Source organism: Lepidochelys kempii, chromosome 5, assembly GCF_965140265.1.
Source record: "Lepidochelys kempii isolate rLepKem1 chromosome 5, rLepKem1.hap2, whole genome shotgun sequence".
Lineage (NCBI taxonomy): Eukaryota > Metazoa > Chordata > Testudines > Cheloniidae > Lepidochelys > Lepidochelys kempii.
Genome location: NC_133260.1, coordinates 100,982,380 through 101,004,650, shown reverse-complemented (window position 1 = coordinate 101,004,650; position 22,271 = coordinate 100,982,380). Strand labels below are relative to the sequence as shown.

General features: G+C 40.6%; 1 protein-coding gene across 1 annotated transcript in view; it reads right to left on the bottom strand.

Annotated features, from left to right (window-relative positions):
• DOCK8 (dedicator of cytokinesis 8) overlaps positions 1–22,271 on the bottom strand; it is a 132,302-nt gene that overhangs the window by 96,217 nt on the left and 13,814 nt on the right. The window contains exons 2-4 of the mRNA XM_073345216.1: positions 16,567–16,663; positions 10,232–10,407; positions 4,745–4,816 (exon numbers count right to left, since the gene is read on the bottom strand). Coding sequence (XP_073201317.1) covers positions 4,745–4,816; positions 10,232–10,407; positions 16,567–16,663 — 345 coding nt within the window. The remainder of the gene's footprint in view (positions 1–4,744; positions 4,817–10,231; positions 10,408–16,566; positions 16,664–22,271) is intronic.

The window sequence follows — 22,271 nt, the reverse complement described above, 5'->3', positions numbered from 1 at the left end:
TAAAGTCCCTAACATTCAAAAAGAGGTTTTATTGTTCCTGGAGGTAAAGCAAGAAACCACCTAAACCTCAGCAAACAGTTTTAATTATTCAAGTGCTTAACTTTCTTGTCAACCACTGAACATACCAGAAATTACTTTTTTTCCTCCTGCTTCTCCAAAAATTTTCATGGAAAATACTCACTTTGAAAAGTTTTTCTAATACCACCACATGACGGCAGTTAACATTGACAAAGCGACAAGCCCTGTTTTCAGTGAACAGCCCAAACTACTGGCCTAGAAGAAGACACTCCCGCTCTAAGAAGTAAAAGCAGAGCCTTCCCAACTCCTACAGCAGCCTCTGGGCTGAACAGCGCCCCCAGCCATCATCACACTCCCAGTCAATGACAGCAGTTATGGATCTACCAGCTATCCAGTCACGGATGGTGGCCAGGATTCAATAACATGCAAGAAACCTCCAGTGGACAATTATAGAAAAACTTGCAGTGGGAAGCGTCAGAAATAAGTGGTTGTCTTATGTCCTGAAGAATGAGGGTCGTACATTACAAAACAATTATTCTGCCTAATGGAACTTGGGATACTACCCCTATAAATGTCTAACCCTTTTTTGGAGTTTTGTAGTGTTTCAATGAAGACCCTCTAAGCCAATAGGAGAGAGTTCTCCCATCGGCTTAGTTACTGAGAGGTGGTAGCTATGTCAATGGGAGTATCCGCCGGTCAATGTAGTGCTGTCTACACCAGGGGTTAGGTCAGTATAACTATGTTATGTCAGGGGTGTGGATTTTTACACCCCTGAGTGATGCAGTTATACTCAGATAGGTCTGTAGTGCAGACCAGAGCAACTCCATTTTTCCTCCCTGATTGAATCCTGATCTGACAATTTCTGCTGCCTATTCTACATCTCTTTCTCTTCTTGAACCCCCACTCCACCCTCTTGTCTCTCTCCGCAGGAACTTTCCAATTTGTTTTTAGGTGAAAGTTGACAAATGACATCAGCTTCCTCATTAATCCACATCTCTGAAGGGTGTTTTTCTGCCACGCCTCTATCTGCTCCCTAGATCTTCTGACCTTCTTCCATTCCTTTCAGCTGTACACCACCACTCCCTGCAGCTTCCAGTTGAGAGGAAAAGTGGGTGTGCAGAGGGCTCCTCAGCCCTCCATTTCAGCAGTTCTCAAACTGTGGGTTGGGACCCCAAAGTGGGTCACAATCCCATTTTAAGGGGTCACCAGAGCTGGCATTAGACTTACTGGGGTCTGGGGCTGGAGCCGAAGCCCAGGCCCCACCGCCTGGGGCGAAAGCCAAAGTCTGAGCCCCACGACCTGTGGCCAAAGTTCAAGGGCTTCAGTCCTGGGCAGTGGGGCTCAAGTTACAAGCCTTCCCACCTGGGTTTGAAGCCCATGGACTTTGGCTTTGGTCCCCCCTGCCTGGGGCAGCATGGCTCGGGTGGGCTCAAGTTTTGGTCCCTCCTCCTGGTGTCATGCAGTAATTTTTGTTGTCAGAAGGGGGTCGCAGTGCAATGAAGTTTGAGAACCCCTGCTCTATTTATTGGCCCCAAGGAACTGTGGTTGGCCAGGCACAAATTAGAGCAGCCTTTGAGTAGCATACATCTCAACTCATTCTCAGCTCAGTATTGAGGCAACCATGTACCCATGTATATATACATATTATATATATTCAGCAGAAATATATACACATGCAAAATACTTTTGTACATCTGAGGATTTCAAAGCACTTAATAAATATTAAGTAAGCCTTATAATGCCCTTCCAAATGGAGTATTATTACTATCTTTTTACAGATTGACCAATGCATAGTTTAAATAACCTATTCAAGGTCACAGCAAGATAGTAGCAAAATCAGGAACAGAACAGAACCTATATTCCCTGGCTCCCAATTCTTACTTTGATTCCTCAAATATTTTGATGCAACTGTTCACAAAAAACACGTGTGCATAATTCCCTTTACCCGGATGACCAAGATAATAAAACATACCATAAGCCTGAGTATGTGTGTGTATAGGAAACAGTATTTGTATGACTTCATTTACATCTATATGTACATAATTCATCAGAGCATTTTGTAATATTCTGTATATGCTGTTGTCTGTCTCTATTATTTTACTGCTTACTACATTTGTGTACACAGACAAATTTTACAAGGTAGTCCCTTTATAGATTAAATGAGGCATAAACTTGCAGGGCACTTACCAAAAAAGAATTTGTAAAGGGAGTCACAGTTAGAGAGCATCCATGCTCTGTGTAGTGTAGATATTCAGAGTGAAATGCACTGCTAGCTTATCATTAGTGACTCTAGGGTTGCCAGGTGTCCGGTTTTTGACCAGAACGCCCAGTTGAAAAGGGACCCTGGCAGCTCCAGTCAGCACTGCTGACCAGGTCGTTAAAAGTCCGGTTGGCGCTGCAGGCAGGCTCCCTGCCTGGCTCCGCGCAACTCCCGGAAAGCTGTCAGCATGTCCCTCTGGGACATGTCTCTCGACTGTGCTGGGAGCCCCTTGCGGGCTTGCTGTCAACGTGGGGAGTCCCTTCAGGCACACTGTCAGTGCTGCCCTAACTCTAACCCTGCCCTTAATTTCCTGCAACTGTGAAAATTCAGATCAATAAAAATTCGGGGGCGGGGGGATGCTTAAAACCTGTAGTTTTATGCAACTGAGAAAATTCAAACCCATAAACGTAATTTTAAAATGCTGGAAAATAAAAAAAAAATTGAAATTACAAAAAAAAAAAAATGGAATTCAGCCAAGCCTAACCATATGATCTGATTAATTTATCAATTGCCAAAAAGGGAGTTGCTAACAAACAATGCACTTCAGCCTGGACACCCACAGAATCCCTTTAACGTTTTTTAAAATACTCCTCAAAATAGCTAATGGAAGCTGAAGCATTTAGCAACTCTCAAGCCCTTGCTAATGGGGCTCTTAATAGGTACGTCACTGACTCTGCACCTTGAATTACACTGACCAATATAAACTGAGGGAATAGCTTTGCAACTGCTCAAAGTATTATCTGAAACAAGGTAGCTGACTCTGACAGTATGCTAACAATCATATGACTACAGTCAATTCTCATGGGAGAGACAGTGACACAGAACTCATGCTTAGGATACTGGCGTTGTGTTTCTCTTTCAAGTCTCCAGTGGAAATCAGTTTATCTCAAAATTCTAAGTAGAGGTTAAAGAAATGACACTCTCAGCACAATTTCAATCCACATTTTGCTTCCACTTATTTTGATAATATCAAATAAGTTAAAGTACAAAACAGTTCACTAACCACTTTATTGCTGAAGGAGGTAAATCCAGCAAACCTACTTGACTAATACTACTCTTGAACGAACTGCGCTTGGTATGTCCTGATGATTATTGGACACACTCCACAAGAAACTGTTTCCAGTGCATAGGCATGTTCTGGCAGCAGTGGAAGTCTACCCATAAATGATATTTCTGGCTTTGACATTCAATCTGTTATCTGACAAGAGATTCTGAAATAATCTTTGAAACCTGGCTCTCTGTCGAAACCGACAAAGGTGACAGAGCTTTATAAATTAAACCAGCAGGACAGATTTAATTCTTTCTCCATCTCTCCGCAAATCTTCAGAGACACAGGTTCAATAGCATTTAAAACGTTTTAAAAATACAGACTCTAAAAAGCTCTATTGCCTACAAAAGCCTTTAAACTAAGGGTATGGCACCATGGCAATCACAGAATTTGATTGCAGCTCATGTAGACGTACCTGGACAGTCTAGCTAGCTCACATACCAGAGCAGTGAAGCTGTGACAGCACCAGCTTCCAAACAGGCTGTACAAGCATGGCGGGAACCCTGGTAATTACTTGGGCAGCTAGTAAACATTAAAGCCATGCCCTTGCAGCTTGACTGCTCCAGTCCAGTACCCAATCAGCTACATGTTTAGATATCTCCACACGAGTTGCAATCAGAGCCTGTGATTAGCTGTCTTATATAAACACTTAAGTTTGTGTTTATACCTTTGAACTCAATGGAAATACACATTTTTACTTCCTTATCCCATCTTATTTATAATGATAAAAATGACATTTATCTAGAGATCTTTACCCTGACAGATCCCAAAGCACTTCACAAACTTAAATAACATGTAAACTCTGAACAGGGATTCCCTTCATCCACCAGTGAATTACAAATATCCTGGGGATGACACAGAAAAACGGTCTAACAGCACACAGCAACACCACATACAGTTTAGGACAGGAAATGAAGAGTACCTTATCATATTTAGAAGGAAGACAGAATTTAAGTAGAGAGAATGTTATTAGTCAGTTTGGGATTTGGTCAGGATTTTGTGAATGGTGCCATGGGAATTTTAATGACCACAAGTGATCAGGACCTCCGTTTCACATCTCCTCCCAAAAGTGGAGTATGCGAATCTATTTAAATAGAGTCACATGGCTATTGTGTAGCAATTAAAAATGAGTAGTATAAAAATACACTTTTGATATTGCACAGAAATCATTCATCACTTAATATGAAATACTTCCCTCTGGATTTATTGTTCTTCTATCAAAAAATGAAGCAACAGCAAGAATTTTTAACTATAGTGCATCTGCCCAAACAAAACAAAACAATTTAAAAATCGCACTGAAAATGCACTATTACCTTCAGCTATTCAAAATTCTCTTTTGTGGGATTAGTTATAACAACACATATTATGTTAAAATACAGAAAGGTATTTGCTGTTTTATTTGCAAATATGTAACTTACTTTCGATTCACAATCAGCCACTCCCGAATATATGTCTGAACACAATCCCTGACATGTGGATCCAATTCAACACTGTGAAAGATAATAAAAAATACATGTTAATACTTTAAAAACATTGTCATGTCTGAGAAGTGGAAGATTGATCTGTACTACATGCGTTATCTTGCTGGAATATTTGCTACTGTTCTGGTTTTAACAGAATTAACTACTTACCACTCAAGGTAGCTCACGAATACAAGACTAATGCAACATTTTATGGCAACCATAAAATACTGCAAAACAAAAGAAAGTGTCCAGGCATGAACGCAAGGTCTCAGACAGGATCATAGTCAGAGCAGCGAGCCCCTCCTGTCCCTCATGCCACTGCAGCTCCATGGCTATTTTTAGCAGGTTAGCTCGATTAGCACTAATGCAGGTATGTCTCCTTACGCCGAAAATTACACGTTACAGCTCCAGTGAAAACATACCCTAAATTAGCAAACAATAAATTTCCTGTAACTGGTACAGCATTTTTTGTTGTTTGGTTTTGATTTTGTAGTGTAGGTAAGATCCTTTCAATTGGTTTGGCTGGTGATCTGTCCTCCCTGCTCTCTCTACAGGACACCTCAGAGTGTACTGCCTCATGTGCTACTGTGTGTGCGTGTTCTCCAGGCCCTCTACCTCTTGCTCAGGCACTGGGGGACAGCTATGAAGATTTTCTCAAGGTACAGATACTACCATGGTAGATGTGAACATCCAAACATGGCTGGGGTTATGTTAAAAGCCGCTGTGTGCACATAAATCCACAATGGCTGTTGAAGCTGGTTAGCTGAACTTGTCTCAAGCTAGTTACTATTGTCCCTGTACTGGAGACAGGGTCTATAAGGACTTTACCCAGCATGAATCTATACATTCTTCCAGTGAAAAGAGAACACTGCTACTCTTCACTAACACTGGGGCCTACTATCTAAAACAAATAAAATAAAAATGGTTTTTTTATTTTGCTACAGAATGAAACAGAGTAATATTTTTAATCATCTATCTAAGCAGGAGCTCCAAACATCAGAGTGTTAATGGCTTCTAATCTGTCCCAGAAAAAAAGAGTTTATTATTATAAGTCACCACAATCTTTATGTTATTATATGAATTATTTTATATAAAATGATTTTTAAACAAAAAGCACCCTCTGTGCAAAATTTTATTGACTATTCCAGGATTTATATGATGGAAGAAGCACTGGAAGTATTCTTTGACACATTTTTAAGCACTCTTTTTCATGTAATTCATTATGTGCTGCAAAACTAGATATTTCTTTCTCCATGTGAAAACCAAAAGGAAGGAAAAATTATCCACAATGAGGGGAAAAATAGGAAGAAAATACTTATATTTAAGTTCATGATTACTAAATGTAGAGCAACTGCATAAGAAAATGTTTAACTTGGATCAATCATATGTGATTTTGAGCACATGGTCTACATTTTAAAAGATGGCTTGGCTGAGTGATTTCTAACGAAGTAACAAACAAGGCCAAATACTACTCTTGAGCCATATCCATAGAACTTCCACTGACACGAACAGCAGCTGTGCACTTGGATCAAAAGCAGCATATGGCCCTTTATGCTTGGATTTAATTGCCATCTCGATGTATAATACTAGGATATCATACAAAATCTATGTTAAATAATTAGCGTGGATATGACTTAACCCAACAAAAGCAGATGAGGTTGAAAATCCATCCTTAGCTTGCCCAAGTCTGACTATTATTGAAGGTACTGCTGTAGAACATTTAAGAGTTCTCTCATGATTTGTGGGCACTTATACATACCAGGACAATTCTGATCTTAGGGACACCTATGCAACTCCAGATTTTTTCCATTTTTTGACAGGAGTTGCACAAGTTTAAATGAGGACAGAATTTGACCCATGGGGTCAGATTCTCAGTTGTGTTCTGGCCCCTTTGAACTTCCTGAGCGGTGCACAAGGCCAGAAAGCAACTAGATCTCCCCCGCTGTAAAATTTCTGGAATAAACTAAACATAGAATTTCTTCCACAATTGAATTTTTGTGCTTTTCACTCAGGCACAACACAATGAACTGGTTTTGCATTGTTAGCTTTCTGTGAAACAGGGGAGATCTGTAGTGAAACGTTGCCGACTTCAAATTTAACTAGATGTGACTGCTTGCACACCAAAATTCAACTGGTATGGTTCCATCTGTCTGTCACACACTTGTATTTATAGTGAAACAACCCAACATTATACCAATTTGCAGAAGAACAGTTTTGCACACCTATTCCAACTCATAATTAGAGTTGACCCATGACACAGTTAGCTTTTGACTCTTCTAAAACCTGTTAAAAAAATTCTCCAAGGCATCATTTTTTCTAGTTCAAAACACTCTACTGCTCATAGTTTTAGTCTTTCTCTCTAGCTGTCTTAGGTATTTCCAAGATGCCCATCATCTGTATGGGAGTACCACTAACAATATTTAGTACTTATTCAATATTTAATCTGATTCAAAGCCCATTAAAGTCAATGGAAAGACTCCTGATGGTTTCATTGGGTATCAGTTCAGGTCCATTGTGCTTTACATGGTTAAAGTTATTTCCAGAGATTACCAAATTTACCCTCACAAAACACCTGTGTGGTAGATAGCTATGTAAATATTATTATCCCCATGTTACTGACAGTGAAAATGAAAGAGGGGGGCTTAGTGACTTGCCCAAGGTCACATAGCAAGTCAGTGGCCGAGCAAGAAACAGAACCCAGTTCTATGCTTAGTCCATGGTGCTTCATCCCTATATGACCACAAATGCCACCCACTCCCAACAAGTGGAGGAACTTGATGGCAGCAGCAAAGGGGGACAGCCCCAGGAACAAAGGAGGAAGACACTTGCTGAGGGCACCAGGTACCTCCCCACTCCTTTGGAGTCTCTGGCACACATTGGTCGGTTGAGAGGAAAGGGATTCTGATTGGCCTGCATCTCCCAGCTCCAGGATTGAATCTGGAGCACGGAACACACGGTGCCTGATTCCAGCAGTTTAAAGTTCATCCCTATATGACCACAAGGTGCTCAGAGACGCAGACAGATTAACGAATGCCAAGCCACTCAGATGCCCAGCTGCAGCTGTTCTTTTGGTCTGTTCTTCTTTTGTCTCTCTAATCAATTTGGTTGTGATCAAATAGTTTAGACACCAACAAAGAAATTGTGTTTTTTCTAAATTTCACATTTAGATTCTTAATACACCTTAACAACAAAAGCAAGCTACATTAAGAATTAACGGTGTGCCCTTTCCTATACACCCTCCATTAGACTTAAAAGAAATAGAATGGAAGTGTGTGTACTGCTTCATTTTTTTTTTAACTGTGGTCATTATCGGCCCTTTAGAAGAAAACTGGATCTCTTTTGTTTATCTCTGAATCTGAAATATCGGAAAGGAGAGGAGCAGAGATGGGCCCAACTAGAACTCTGAATCCAAACATGCCCTGAACTTTGGGGCTGGTTTTGATCCAGATTCAAAACACAAAAAGGGCCAATTTTACCTATAAGAAAGAGAAATTAAGCTCTGGCCCGTTCCTTCCCCCATGGTCTACACTCATTGTTGCTGTCTTTTTGAAGGAGAACCCACAGACCTCAACACCCTTACAGGCTGTATAGGGGACTACCAGCTGCACTTTCCCACACTGCCTTTTGCAGGGGATGGCTGCCAGGTAACCCCTGCCGCGACTTGTCCTGGAGCTGCCAACAATTCCTATCAAGCCAGCATGGAATAAGCTCCTTCTTAGAACTGTTCTTGGATTTTTTTAAAACATCAGCAATTATGACTGTCCCCACACAGCCGAGCCCTATGTCACACATGGGCCAGCCAGGATACAATCTGCTCCCTCACAATTCTAGCAAGTGGCATTATTAGATCTCCCTCGAGTCCTTGCATAGTTGCTAAATCCTATACATTTTGGGCAAGCACTCCGGCTCCAAAACACTTAGTCTGGCCTGAGCTTCCAGTATACCTACTGCTGCAGCAGGAATGGGACCTTTGCTACCAATGCAGCTACGCCAATGGCAGCCATAAAAATAAAATGATTTATTTTAATGACTCAGGATCAAATTCTGCACAGATTTACTGGACCAGAACCAATGTCTGCAGGGTGACCACCATTTCTGCACTGCCAGCTGGCAGCCAAGACAAAGCTATGACCAATGCTCTGTAATCCCTGGGAGACTAGGCACCACAGGCAATGCCACCCACAGAAGATTTGATTGGCAGCACCCCCATTACCGCTGATTGGTTCAGATCCACTATTGAAGCATGGAGGGCAGTCTGTACAACAAGGCAGATCCCTGGCCTGCTACTGAGACAGAGCCTGCCTTATTCCAGCTTTGGACCCAGATATACTTCTGCCTTCCCTGTCTGCAGGTACATGGTTCTGGGACCCATGGCTGAGGCATCCAGTTTCTGACCCTTGGATTTGTGTCCTGACTCCTGCTCTGACTTCTAGGACTGACTGCATGCATCCCACTTCCTGACACCTACCCGCTGTGCCACACCTGTAGGACTTGCATGATACAGACTGTAGATGAGTGTAGAATTTGTCACTAGCTGCTTGATTCTTCAGCCCTTATATGCATGTAAATACCCCCTTACTCTCAACAGGAGTAATACACACATAAGGGCTCCAGAAGGGGGCCCTAAGTCTTCTGGCTTTTTTTAGAGCAGAGCTACCCTAAATAGCTTAAACATATTTCTGCAATTCTGCTGCCACAGTGGCAGTGCTTGGCAAATTGGTACCTGATCCAAAGGCACTGGAAAAATTCCCCTGGATTTTAGTGGACTATTGTTCAGACCCTTGGAGTGATTGCCCCAAAAATTCTATGCGGTGGGGAGAGATCGGCAGCAGGCAGGCACGGGAGGAACACATGGACAGGAGAACAGTTCAGGGGAACAAGTTTAGGCTGAAAGTGGCTCTCACATTTAGGCTCTCTTAGAGAGCTCTAGCCTCATGCAGTGGCAGCTGCATCTGCTCAGGCAATTATGCAAGAAGTGTGTGTGCTGTAGGGGTGTGGGAGCGGAATCAGGCATTTTCTACTATGAGTTTAATTAAATAAACCAAGCTTCAAAACCACTGTTTTAAAGGGATACTGTCTTATTAAATACCTTGGTTAAAAACTCTATAACTTGTGGATCATGAGCTGGATGGTGAAGAGGCCTTGCAGTCCCATCATGTGCATTTATTGGAGAAAATTACAGTCTCAGAAACAAATCCCTCTTCCATCAATTAGATTACAATAGTCATCCATGTTGCAGAAACATTTTCATAGGCTCCCAATTCCGCAAGCTACTTACCTAACTTCAATATGTGAGCACCACTATTGAAATCAATGGGACTGTTCCTTGCTTAATGTTAGGAAAGTGAATAAGTGCCTTGCTGAATTGGAAACATATGAATCTGCACACATCCTTTTCAATACCTTTTTAATCACACACTATTCCAGATAAGCTCTCCTTACCCTTCTTCAGGCAAGGAAGGCTGCAAAGTCCTGCATTCTTTTGGAGTAAAGACAATGTCCAAATCATCTTCGGGAAAGTCACCAAGTTCTTGCACAGTTTCTGAGTCTAAGTTGTTCAGCTGTGTCATCAGGAAACCTTCAAAATCCACTGGTTCCACTGCGTCATAAAACGGAGGCTGGAGAGAATAGAAATAAATAGCTGTCTTATAGAAATGTGGGCTTTTAAAAGAAATAACTCAAGCTTATTGCCCCTACTAAACCTAGAAAGCATGTCTCTATTCCTTTATGGTGTGCAAGTAAAATTCTTCAAAGAATAAAATGGTTAGTGAAGGATCGGTCTAAAAATGGAAGGCGCAGAAGAGGAAAAAGTTAATTAATTAGAAAATAAACACAACATACTAAGTTTAGGCCCAGATCTGCAGCTCCTCTTCATTCAGAACTTTCACTGACTGGTGGAAGTGAGGGCTGGTTCAAGCACATCTGGGGCCCCCTACAGGCCCATTCAGTTGGACCACTACTCCATGTAATCATTCAGTCTCCCAGCCCAGGCTGATCATTATAGTTGTGAGAAAGGGGGCAGAAGCAGAGATAGATAGGAATGGAGAGGGGCCGATGAGGAGACCCAGAGGCAGGGTCAGGAAGCAGACAGCATGCAGGCAGCAGTCAAAGGGCACCTAACATCCTCAGTAAAAGGCAACAATATCCAGGCCACGATGGCTGAGTCCCTGAAGCAGGAGCAGAAGCTAAGGCACGTCTGAAGACCCTGACACCCAGCCCAAACAATCCAGGCCGAAATCATCAAAATGGCACACTATTTGGATTCCTGTCTGAAATACTTTGATCCTGATTGTCAGAAGTGCTGAGCACTCAACTCCAAATTAAGTCCATCGGACCTCCAATAAGATTACCATCCAAAATATAAGCACAGGGTTGTTTTCCCACCTCTCCCTAGAACAGATGACTTTTATTTTTATGATATTTTCCTACTGTCACCACAGTAAATCTTTAGAAACACCTGGAACAGCTGTCTCCATCATCAGAAACCTCAAGCATCTGCCACTTCTGCAGTATATTATGCTGCAACTTAATAAAGCCAAAGGATGTTTAGTCACGCCTAATTAGCCATTCTGAGGTGGTACATCCTCTTCAGAACAAAGTTTCAAAACATGTGAACTCTTCCAATGGCACACACTATCAACTGGCTTGTTCTTTTTACTTGCATAGTCACAACAATAGTGACTGAATTTCCTACTGCAGAATGGAAAAGAGACTATGAAACAGCATCTTAGAACAACTTCACTTAGAATGATATATAACTTTATTTTATATAAATGTACAAGTTATTGCAAATGTAGAGGGTACTGCTATTTCTTTTTCCTTACTGTGTAACTAATACAAAATAAGCTGCTTGTATGAAGACAATGAAACACTGTCCAGTCATATTCAAAGACTATTTATACCCTATTATAGGTTTCCATTATAAGTAATGAAGTGAGTTAAAAGACACAATTTAAGATAATCTATCTTTCCTTTCCCGTGAGCTCTGAGGAAACCTAAGTACAGTGTGACCCATGAAAGATAATTACAGGATTGGAATAACTAGTGTACCAATGGGAAGTCCACTGGAGTATATTTATCAAATCAGCCTGTTAAACTATCCTTGACTATCAAGAACAAGGACTCTGTCACAACAGTAGCCCAAATATTGTAAATGACTGTTTCCTGAAAGTACCAAAATAAAAAAGGGGGATAAACATAGATCACATAATTCATGCATACTGTTCTATAGCTGGGGATTATAAAAAATATTCAGCAATTAAGAAAAATAAGGCATTTGATGTTTCTTATACCATTACAACCTTTATATTCAATATTACTACAACTAACTACTCCATCTGAGATTTATTCTATTTGCATGCAAGATTCTTTCATACAAATAAAAACTATGGACCAAATCCTGAAGTCCTTATTGAGGCAAAACTCTCAGTGAAGGTAACACATATTTCAACTGTGTACAAACTGAGTAAAATATAAGAACTTCAGATTTTGGGCCAATGGCAGGTTTTGTTTTTTGTTTGGTTTGGATTTTTTACTTGTAAGGATCTTTGGATTCAGCTTTATAAAAAGGGGTTTTCCAGCCCCCTTTATAGAAAATTCGGATATAGGTATTTTACATTTCAAAGAGCAAAATTTTTATTAATTCTTACTTTGTCCTGTTTACATCTTGTTACATATTATTCTTATCCTTCCCTTTCTACATCAGTCATGTTCCACTTTTAAGAACTTGAGGGTATTTTCAGTAGCAAGTGCTTGTATCTATAGCAAGTGTATCATGAAACTCCATGCCCAGATACATCATTTACAGAACCAGGAGGAAAAATTCCCCATATGCTGATTGTCAGAAATGTTCAGGGTACTACTCTCATTATATTTACTGTATGTGCTGCCAGTGTTATATGGACAAGTACATCTATATTGAACTCAGATCATGTATACATAGTTGGCACTGGGCATTTGACGGTGCTTTCCATGTGTGCGGAAATCCCCAACTACAGGATTGTCAGATCATATCACTGGATAGTTTGCAATTGCTCTTAAAAGACTACAGAGCTAGCTGATGCTGAAGCACCTTCAGCAAGACTGATATGGACTTGAGCTTGTCCTTTGGATTGCTATTATTGAAGTATATATCCATCTCTCCCAGTTGTCTTCTCACTACTAGCTTGTTGGGCCAATCAAGTTCTTTAAAGGGAACGATAAACCATGAACAAGTTGATTTTTGACAAAACACAAGCCACAATGCATGAAATCCTGGACCAATTGGAGCAAATAACAAAAACTTCCATTGACTTCAATGTGACCAGAATTTCACCCCATCTCTCTAGATCCTCTGTAATCAATCTCATTGCATCCACAGACTCAGTAATTTTGTCTCAGTGGGACAGTAGGAAACACAGCATCTACACATGATGCTCCATAGTCACTAAGTTCAGGCAGTCTCTGGCACTGCAGTCAAAATATCCTCAAAAATATCCTCTAAGTCCTAGAGAACTATCGCTAGTTAAAGCATTATGTAGTAATTAGGGCTGTCAATTAATTGCAGTTAACTCAAGTGATTAACTCAAAACAAATTAACTTGATTAAAAAAGTTAATCATGACTAATGGCAGTTTTAATCACACTGTTAAACAATAATAGAATTTATTATAAATATTTTAAAATGTATTGGTTTCAGTTACAACACAGAATACAAAGTGTACAGTGCTCACTTTATATTATTATTTTTGATTACCAATATTTGTATTGTAAAAAAGATAAACAAAAGAAACAGCATTTTTCACTTCACCTCAGACCATTTTTGTAGTGCAATCTCTTTATCGTGAAAGTGCGATTTACAAATGGAGAACTATTTTGTTACATAACTGCACTCAAAAACAAAACAATGTAAAAACTTTAGAGCAGGGGTTCTCAAACTGGGGGTCGGGACCCCGCAGGGGGTTATGAGGTTATTACATGGGGGGGGGTCACGAGCTGTCAGCCTCCCCCCCAAAACCCTCTTTGCATCCAGCATTTATAATGATGTTAAATATATCAAAAGTGTTTTTAATTTATAAGGGGGGGTCACACTCAGAGGCTTACTATATGAAAGGGGTCACCAGTACAAAAGTTTGAGAACCACTGCTTTAGAGCCGACAAGTCCACTCAGTCCTACTTCTTGTTCAGACAAACAAGTCTGTTTACATTTATGGGAGATAATGCTGCCCACTGCTTATTTACAATGTCACCTGAAAGCAAGAAAAAGCACTGCATGGCACAGTTGTAGCTCATGTCACAAGGCATTTACATGCCAGATATGCTAAACATTTATATGCTCCTTCCTGCTTTGACTTGTAGATTGCACTATCTTTTGTTTATCTTTTTTTACAGTGCAAATATTTGTAATAAAAAATAACAAAGTGAGCACTGTACACTTTGTATTCTGCATTGTAACTGAAATCAATATATTTGAAAATGTAGAAAAAAATCCAAAAATATTTATAATAAATTTAATTTGTATTCTATTATTGTTAACAGTGCGATTAAAACTGGATTAGTCATGATTAATTGTTTTAATCTCACAATTAATTTTTAAATCATTTGACAGCCCTAGTAGTAAGACATATACCTGCAGATATTGTTATATAATGTTCCATAGTATTAGTTTACAAAATATTTTTAAAAATGAGGTAATTTAAATGCATATAAGTATATCTATAATCTTTTTCTTTTTGCTGAAGACATAGTGTTTTGCAAACAAAACGATGTTGCTTATTAAAATCCAGTTTTAAAATCAACCATTGTATTTACTTTCCAACATCAGACCACCCACTTTCATCAATCAAATCAATCGCATTTTATTTTGGCTTCTAACTTGTCTAGTTTAGGTGGCAATAATAATCTTTATCATTTGAATTATGTGCTCTTAACTTTTGCAGTTTTGCACATTTTCTAGATAAGAATTTTAAAAGGGATGAAAGAATAAAGCTAAATAGAGATGGAACATAATAGACTAACAGAAAAAAATGCAGATTTTCAAAAGAAAGGTCATCATTGCATCTTATGATACACTGTTGTACTCTCCACCCCCCACACACAGCACACTCTATCCAATGAAGAGCAATTTAAGCATCTTACAGAAATAGCCATAAATCAGTACAGCAGACATACCTTTTTAGATGATGGATTAGAGGCATGTAAGTTGTGACAGCTCACAAAATGGCGGCTACAGGAAGTGAAATGTAATGTTACCAAATTTCCTAACAGCAGAAGCAGGTTTCTGAGAGCAAAAGAAGAAAGAAAACCCTGCCCTCACCACAGCATTTCAAACTGAGGAAGCGAGCAAAACGCTAGTGGTAAGCCCTGACACACAGGAAGTGAATGCTTACAGTATTTCCAGTTTTCTCAATCGCTGGGGCACAAATACTCTGCCTGTTCCTACTACTACTCAGAAAAGAGTCAAAATCCCATTCTGGTTTTATTTCACAGCATGAGATACTCCCAAATCTCCCCTGCTTTTGACGGGCCTTTAAAAAGATCTTGAATTTAATGGGAATACATTTCCTCTTGTTATAATAAACAGGGGCTACATTCCTCCCTGTGTGACATCCAGCAGGTTGGAGAAGATGCTGAGGGGGCTATGCAGCACCTGACTCAAGCAGAACTAGGCCAGTGACCTCCAAGCAGTGCACACCAACACACCTATTGCACCACCTTTGAAAAAGGTGTGGCATACTACCCCTTCCCTGTCTAAGCAGCTTTGCTGACTGGCATGGGGGAGGGGGAGGAGCCACGGTCCCTCTTAACCCCTTCCCCATTCAAGCACCTAGCACACTTGCGGGTAGCAGGGATCACATTGCCCTTCAAGATTCTGGACAGTCCCTGCATAGGAGCATGAGGTGAGATACCTTTTGGCCTCCAGGTCTGACCCCCATTGTGGAGAGCTGGCCAGAATTTGGCCCGTCAGTTGTTAGCACATGTAGGAAGAAGTCAAATCTGGAAGGCATTCCCTCGTTAAGTATTTGGCATTGAAGACATTCCTGAAAAGGCTCTAACATGGAATAGTATAAAGCTAAACATCCAGTCCTGTCTCTTTGCTCTCTATGGCTAAGTATTTGAAACCTAGGCTGGAGTAATTCAGTTACCTCAGTGCATCCAAAACACAACCAAACCCAGTGCTGACAATCAACCTACATTAGGTTAACTGCTGTTGTTTGTCAAATAATTTACAATAAGGAATAAATACAAGAAAATGGTCACCTATCCACAGACACTCACAAGAGAAAAAAGCACTGAAACTGAAGTATGTTGACAAAATTTGTTACCTAGCGGTCCAACTAATGCACAGTCCTCTTTCCAATAAGTGCCAAATGCTTCATGCTATGAAAGTGTAGGAAATCATGCGCTGAGCTATGCCATATGGGTCACGTAATGTCCCTTTTTATTCTGGCACGCACCCGTCTTTGCAGAGCACCTCCGGTCAGCACACAGCACACGCACCTCTGTGCCTATATGTGCTTACAGGGCAGGGCTCAAACAATTCCAGCAAAAAGCCACAATCTGCACAGTCACTTATTTCCTTTGATTTATGCTACTCGATCTCAGGCCCTGGGCATCACTGACAATCGTTCCAAACAAACAGGTGCCTCGGCTCACATTGCAGTAGTTCTATTACAGCCTTATGCAGAGGGCAGCAGAAAGCAAGATCAGCCCCCAAGAAGAGTTCAGTGACCTCAGCCTAAAAACATAAATCAATATAGATGGAAAAACTATACATAAAAAACGAATCTCTGTACTTACCAGCTGAATAGAGCCAGAGGCGCTTATACTTCGTAGACAAAACTGTCCAACACTTGGTTGGAGGGTAAATTGCTTCCTTATTTCTGCTGATGAATGCCTTTAATTAAAACAGAAAAACTTAAATGTACTGCAGTAGTTGTCCACAATTCAAAACCAACTGACAACAAATGTTAAGGGCACACTGGTTAATTTCAACTCTACATTTATGAATATCTGAGGTTCAAATAAGATAATCAAATATTTTTCCTAGAGTTTAAGCAGCTTAATGATGTACTCTAATGTTTGGAACCATATTTTGATTATTCCCTGCTCTCCTCTTGCTTTGTAACAAGTGTTAGCCTTCACTGAATTGTTCATAAAACGTTTACAGTCCTGTATTCTCAGGATTCTGTTCATTCGCCCATCAATAGATATAGTGCTATCTAAGCTAAATTCTTGGAACTGAGAAACTAAATATAAACTGGTAAGAAGAATTTGACCCAAAATCAAGTGTAATTGGAACATGAGTAGCAATATTTAATAACAGTCTGCAAATTCCGTCCTGCAAAGTAACTACTATAGAGCAAAGTAACTACTATAGAGCAAGAGAACAGAGAGGGACCACCACAGAGGGAAAACATTTTTAATGAGCTACTCATGGACCAAAAAAAGCAATAAGACAAGACTCCACTGACCGAACAATAAAATCCTATGCTCAGATCAATAACACAGCGTGCTGTCATTAGCACCTGGAAACAAAAACACCAGTCCAGAACATTGTAGTCTTAATAAGAGTATCAGTTGAATGTATAAGAGTGAGATTTTCTAAAGTACTCACTGATTGATTTCAATGAGAGCAGAGATAGGTCAATGCCAAGCGCTTTTGAAAATCCCAAGGTGATTGATAGTACAGTCAGCCAATCAAACCCATTGAGTTAACAATCCACTAATCAGATTCATTGCATTAACTTTCTTTAATAACCTCCTGGTAAATATTCTATGAGGCTCAGGAAATAAATAAAAAAAATACATAATAATGATTGAGTAATTTTTGTTTTTGTTTTGAAGCTGGTTATTTACATATTTTACCTTGGGAACACGGGGCATGATTCTCAAAGGTGCAGATGGCAATTATGTGCCTAACTCCCACTGAAAGTCAATGGGAGTGAGGCATTTAATTGCCATTTGCACTTTTGAAAATCTTCCCCACAATAACTTCTTTGGAGAAATCAAGAAAATATTGTCACATGACCATGGGATGGGATATTTAGCAGGATCCATTAGAGTCCAGAGTGTCTAGTGGTAAAAGCAGGATACTGGGAGCCCATGAGTCTATTCCCAGCTCTGCAACTGACTCACTGAATGATGCTGAGCTCAGAACTGGATTTTCAAAAGATGCTGAGCACTCACCACTCCAAATGAAATCAGTGGGAGCTACAAGTGTTCAGCACCTCTGAAAATCAGGCCCTTAATCTCCCTCACACCACATTCATCCCTGGTGTAATTTTTCTGAAGTTACTGGAGTTATATCAGCAATGAACCTGATCCTCAGTGTTTCAGTTTACATTATCTATGTTACAGTTTTGTGCTGCCACCCATCACTATAGTATCTGAGCCTCTTCCAAGTCAAACAGACTGGAAATAGCATAGTCCCCAGTGGACTTCATGCAGGGTCGGGCTCTTCTCCTTTTTCAGGTTATAGAAGGCTTTCCTTGGGGTAGGGTTATATTTAAGTGTGGTAAAGGAGGGTCTGGCTTCACTTCAGACAGCATTATTGCTTTGGAACAGGTCTCAAGTTTAAAGGAAATTAGGTAGTCCAGTCTCCCATTGGAGGAGAATCAGAAAAGTTCTTTGTTATATGGGACAACCTGCACGGGGTTAGGGAAACATCATGATGTGGTGAACTGAGAAGGCTCTTCTCTCCCCAGCACTCCTTCCTCTAATGCTAGTGAGCATTATTGGGTTCTTCAGCCATCTGATAATCAGGCTTATCAGATCCAACAAGATGGGGCTTCCCTGTTCAATCTGCACCTTCTCTTCTCTCTTCTCCAGTCCCCAGCTGCCTGTGAAGCAGCTGTTAATTCAGGGTCCTTGTCAAGTGTGACCGAGACTTTGCTTGACTCTAAAAACAACAATGTTTACAGCCAGAGCAAAAGCAGCCCTGAAAAGCCGAAGTACTGCTATGGAACAGGAAGAAAAGATATCACAGAAAAAATATGTTCTTACTCAGTATTGGCACTACAAGGCTTTAACCAGCCAAAATGTTGAGGGATTCTTGAGCTGATTCAATAGAGAAATAAGTGTTTTTAAAACATCAGTAAAAAGGCACGTAGGGGAAATCCGTGGTTTTCCAGTGTCTGGTGTGTTTAAGATAATATGTGCAACTTTTAAAAAGAGAACAAAAACTGTATAGCAAGTCGATTTTCTTCCAGTTCATCTCCCACTACAAGTAATCTCTGATCATGTGTCTCTCACAGCATGAAGTAAGTCTCAGTTTTACTGAACCCAGGATTTTCCTTTGAAGAGAATGGGCCAGGTTCTGCCCTGTGAAGCATACCACACGAGTCTCATTGACATTAATGAAAGTTGTAGCAGCATTCATCTGCTGGCAGACTATGGCTAAATGTTTTCCAAAAACAGATGTCACTCTAGATGAGGGGATAACATGTCTCTAAATTATACAGGTTGTGGGGTGATTAGGCCCCTAGAACAGGGCATTGTTCTGAGCTACAAAAGGGAAAAGAAGAGCACAGACCAGGACCCAACTCACCATTTGGTGTAAGCAGATGCAACTCCGTGGCCTTCAGAGGAGTTATGCCCCTTACAAGAGGCAATGCGTTTAGTATGATCATATTTCCCCAATGGAAAAATGGGACACCGCAGGGGGCTAGCCCGAGCCATCCCTTTCTCCCACCCGCCCGTGCATGGGGCTGGCCTGAGCTGCTTGTCCGAGCTCTGCCTGCCCCCAGCACGAGGCTGGGGCTAGCATCATTGCTCGCTTGAGCCCTGTCTGCCCCCCGCATGAGGCCGGGGCTAGCATCACTGCCCGCTCGATCTCGGCCTGTCCCCTGCACGTTCCTCCGCACTCCACCTTTTTTGACAAAAGTGAGCATTTGTCCCATTTGCTTTTGCCAACTGAGCAAGTTGGAAAGAGCAAATGGGACAAATGCCCACTTTTTCCAAAAAACTCTGGACGGCAGGGACAGGGCTTAAAAAGGGACTGTTCCAGCCAACATGGGACACACGATCGGTCACCCTAAATTAATTTGATCCCACAGATTTTTCACTATCTAACAGAAGGAATAAGTTTGAAAAGGAACACTACAATATTGAAGAAAAAATTACATACATTTACAGGAAATTGATAAAGTAAAGAAGCCTGGTTCAATTTAATAAACTTTAGATACTGAAGTAGATAGTATATCTTGTTTCATTTATGAATTTAACTATTTCTGCTAAATTAAAAATATTGTGCACTAGGATATCTGTACTACATGAGTTTTGCAAACAAACTCTGCTCGCTAGCTAGATCTACAACGACACTCACTGAGAAAACAAGAGCCAGATTTTACCCTTAGATATACACAAACTCAACTTCCATTGGGCCCTGATCCTATAGAAATGACTCCATGCAGGTGCAAGTGTCCATGTGTTGAACCATTTGCAGGACCAGTTTCAGCCACTAGTAGTTGAGCAAGCATTCCTGAGATCAGAATTGGCCCCAAACATATAGATATGGCAATAACAGTGCCGTGCTCTTATTTGGTCCCTGGTTTTTTGCGTAGTACTCAATGAGACAACTGACTGTAGAGAAAATGTCATAAGGCTTGATTCTGCTGTCACTAAATTCAGAGGTGAAATTCCCACTGGGTCAGATTCCATGTTGCAGTGATCAGTAGGCACAACCCACAAGAAAAGGAGAGGGGTGGGGGAAAGCAAAGGTAGCTTTATGCCAATTTTGGGCCTCCGACATTTTTGGCTGCACTTGGGGGTTGGAGCAGTCCCTGCTCCTACACCAGGTGAATTTTCCCAGGGGCCCATTGACTTTCAAGTAGTATATGCAATCCTGCAGCAATTTTTCCAAACAGCTCATTATAGTTGTGACTTAACAGTTCACCCCTCCCCGCCCCGCAGCTAAATCCTCTCCTAAACAAAGTGTACAATTTGTATAATACTCTTAAACCAACAGTGCAATTGTGGTTACAGACAGCAGGTTATTAAAGTGTAATTAAGCCCATGGGCCACATTCAGAGAGTACTGCTGGTGCGGAGCTCATTGCAGGACGAGGGCATCAGAGCTAGAACATGATTTAGGTTAGTGATTAGGCCTAAATGATATAATGGAACAGAAAAGAAAATGAAAACAAGTTACCTTCTCTGTCTAGAATATTTTAGACCCTCTCTTGGACACTCCTAATTGACCTAGTTCACTTGAGCAATAATTTAAAATGGTGATAGCTCATCTCTTAATTTTATGCTCATGTCATAAAACCGCAGCCAAAGCCCACTGAAATCAGTAGATTCCCAGCAAGATCAAGGACCTCTGGGTCAGGCTCACAGCATAAGGAGAACAAGTGGCTCTCCAAATTGGGTAGTACCAGTCACATAAGTAGGATGAGGGACAGGCAGATCACAGCTATAAGTGCCCAGAAGAGGGAGAATCTTCTGATGAAGATGTCTAAGAGAAGATATTCAAAAGAAAAATCACTACTCATCAATAACTCTATCCACATACAGTTGTATGGAAAGCCAATTGCAAGGCAAAACGATGTCTTGAATCACTCTCAAAAGCAAAAATACTAATTAGCAACTGATAGGTAAAAAATTCACCAATCGCAACAAGAAAGAAACAAAAGTATTAGAAATGAACAGGCCATTTTCAAACTTCTAACATTCATATGCCACGAGCTTCCGAGGCCCACAATGGAATGGTAATGTAATTAATTCATTGCACTGTGGATGAGATGAGAGAGGCTGAGTGATCCCCCGCTGAGGCACATTAGTCTGCGCTACAAAAAAAGTGCTAGAGACTAATCACATGTAAGAGAAATATGCTTTTGTATATGGACAATCATTGTATCAATATTAGGAAGTAATATAATGAATTGTCTTTAAAGCAAAGATACAATTGCACATAACGTATGTAGCAGATTCTTAGGATTTCACTCTAAAATCTACCCGTCAAAGTTTTCCTCCTTTGAACTGGATCTGCTAAAGACAGATTTGAAAAGAACACAGCAGGCACTGTGGTGCCACGGTGGTCAGAGGTACAGTACAAAACTTTGAGTAAATATAAAACAGAGCAGAAGAGAATGGTTTTTAAGCTCACAGAGATCTTTCATCAGCTGGAAAGTGGAAACTTTTAAATAGAGAAAAGCTGGTCTTAAAGGTAAGTGTCTGTTGTAGACACCTTTTAGTTGACATCATTCAAAGGAAATCAGCAACTATCTAATTGGAGGAACTGGTGAGAGAAACTTTTATCACTCAAGTTATCTATCCAGCCAGTACTCTTAGAGAATTGAGAACAGGCTTCTGAAAGAGCTTCATTGGCTACAAAAAACCAAAGAGGTTAACTAAAAAGGGGGAAAGAAGGAGTCTCTCAAAGGATGGGTGTATATATGCATTTACACCGGGGCGGGGAGGGGGTGTCCATAAAATACAGCAGAAAAAATCTTTATTATTATACATTGACTGGTTTGGCTTCTCCTACTTTCTGTAAGAAAAGTA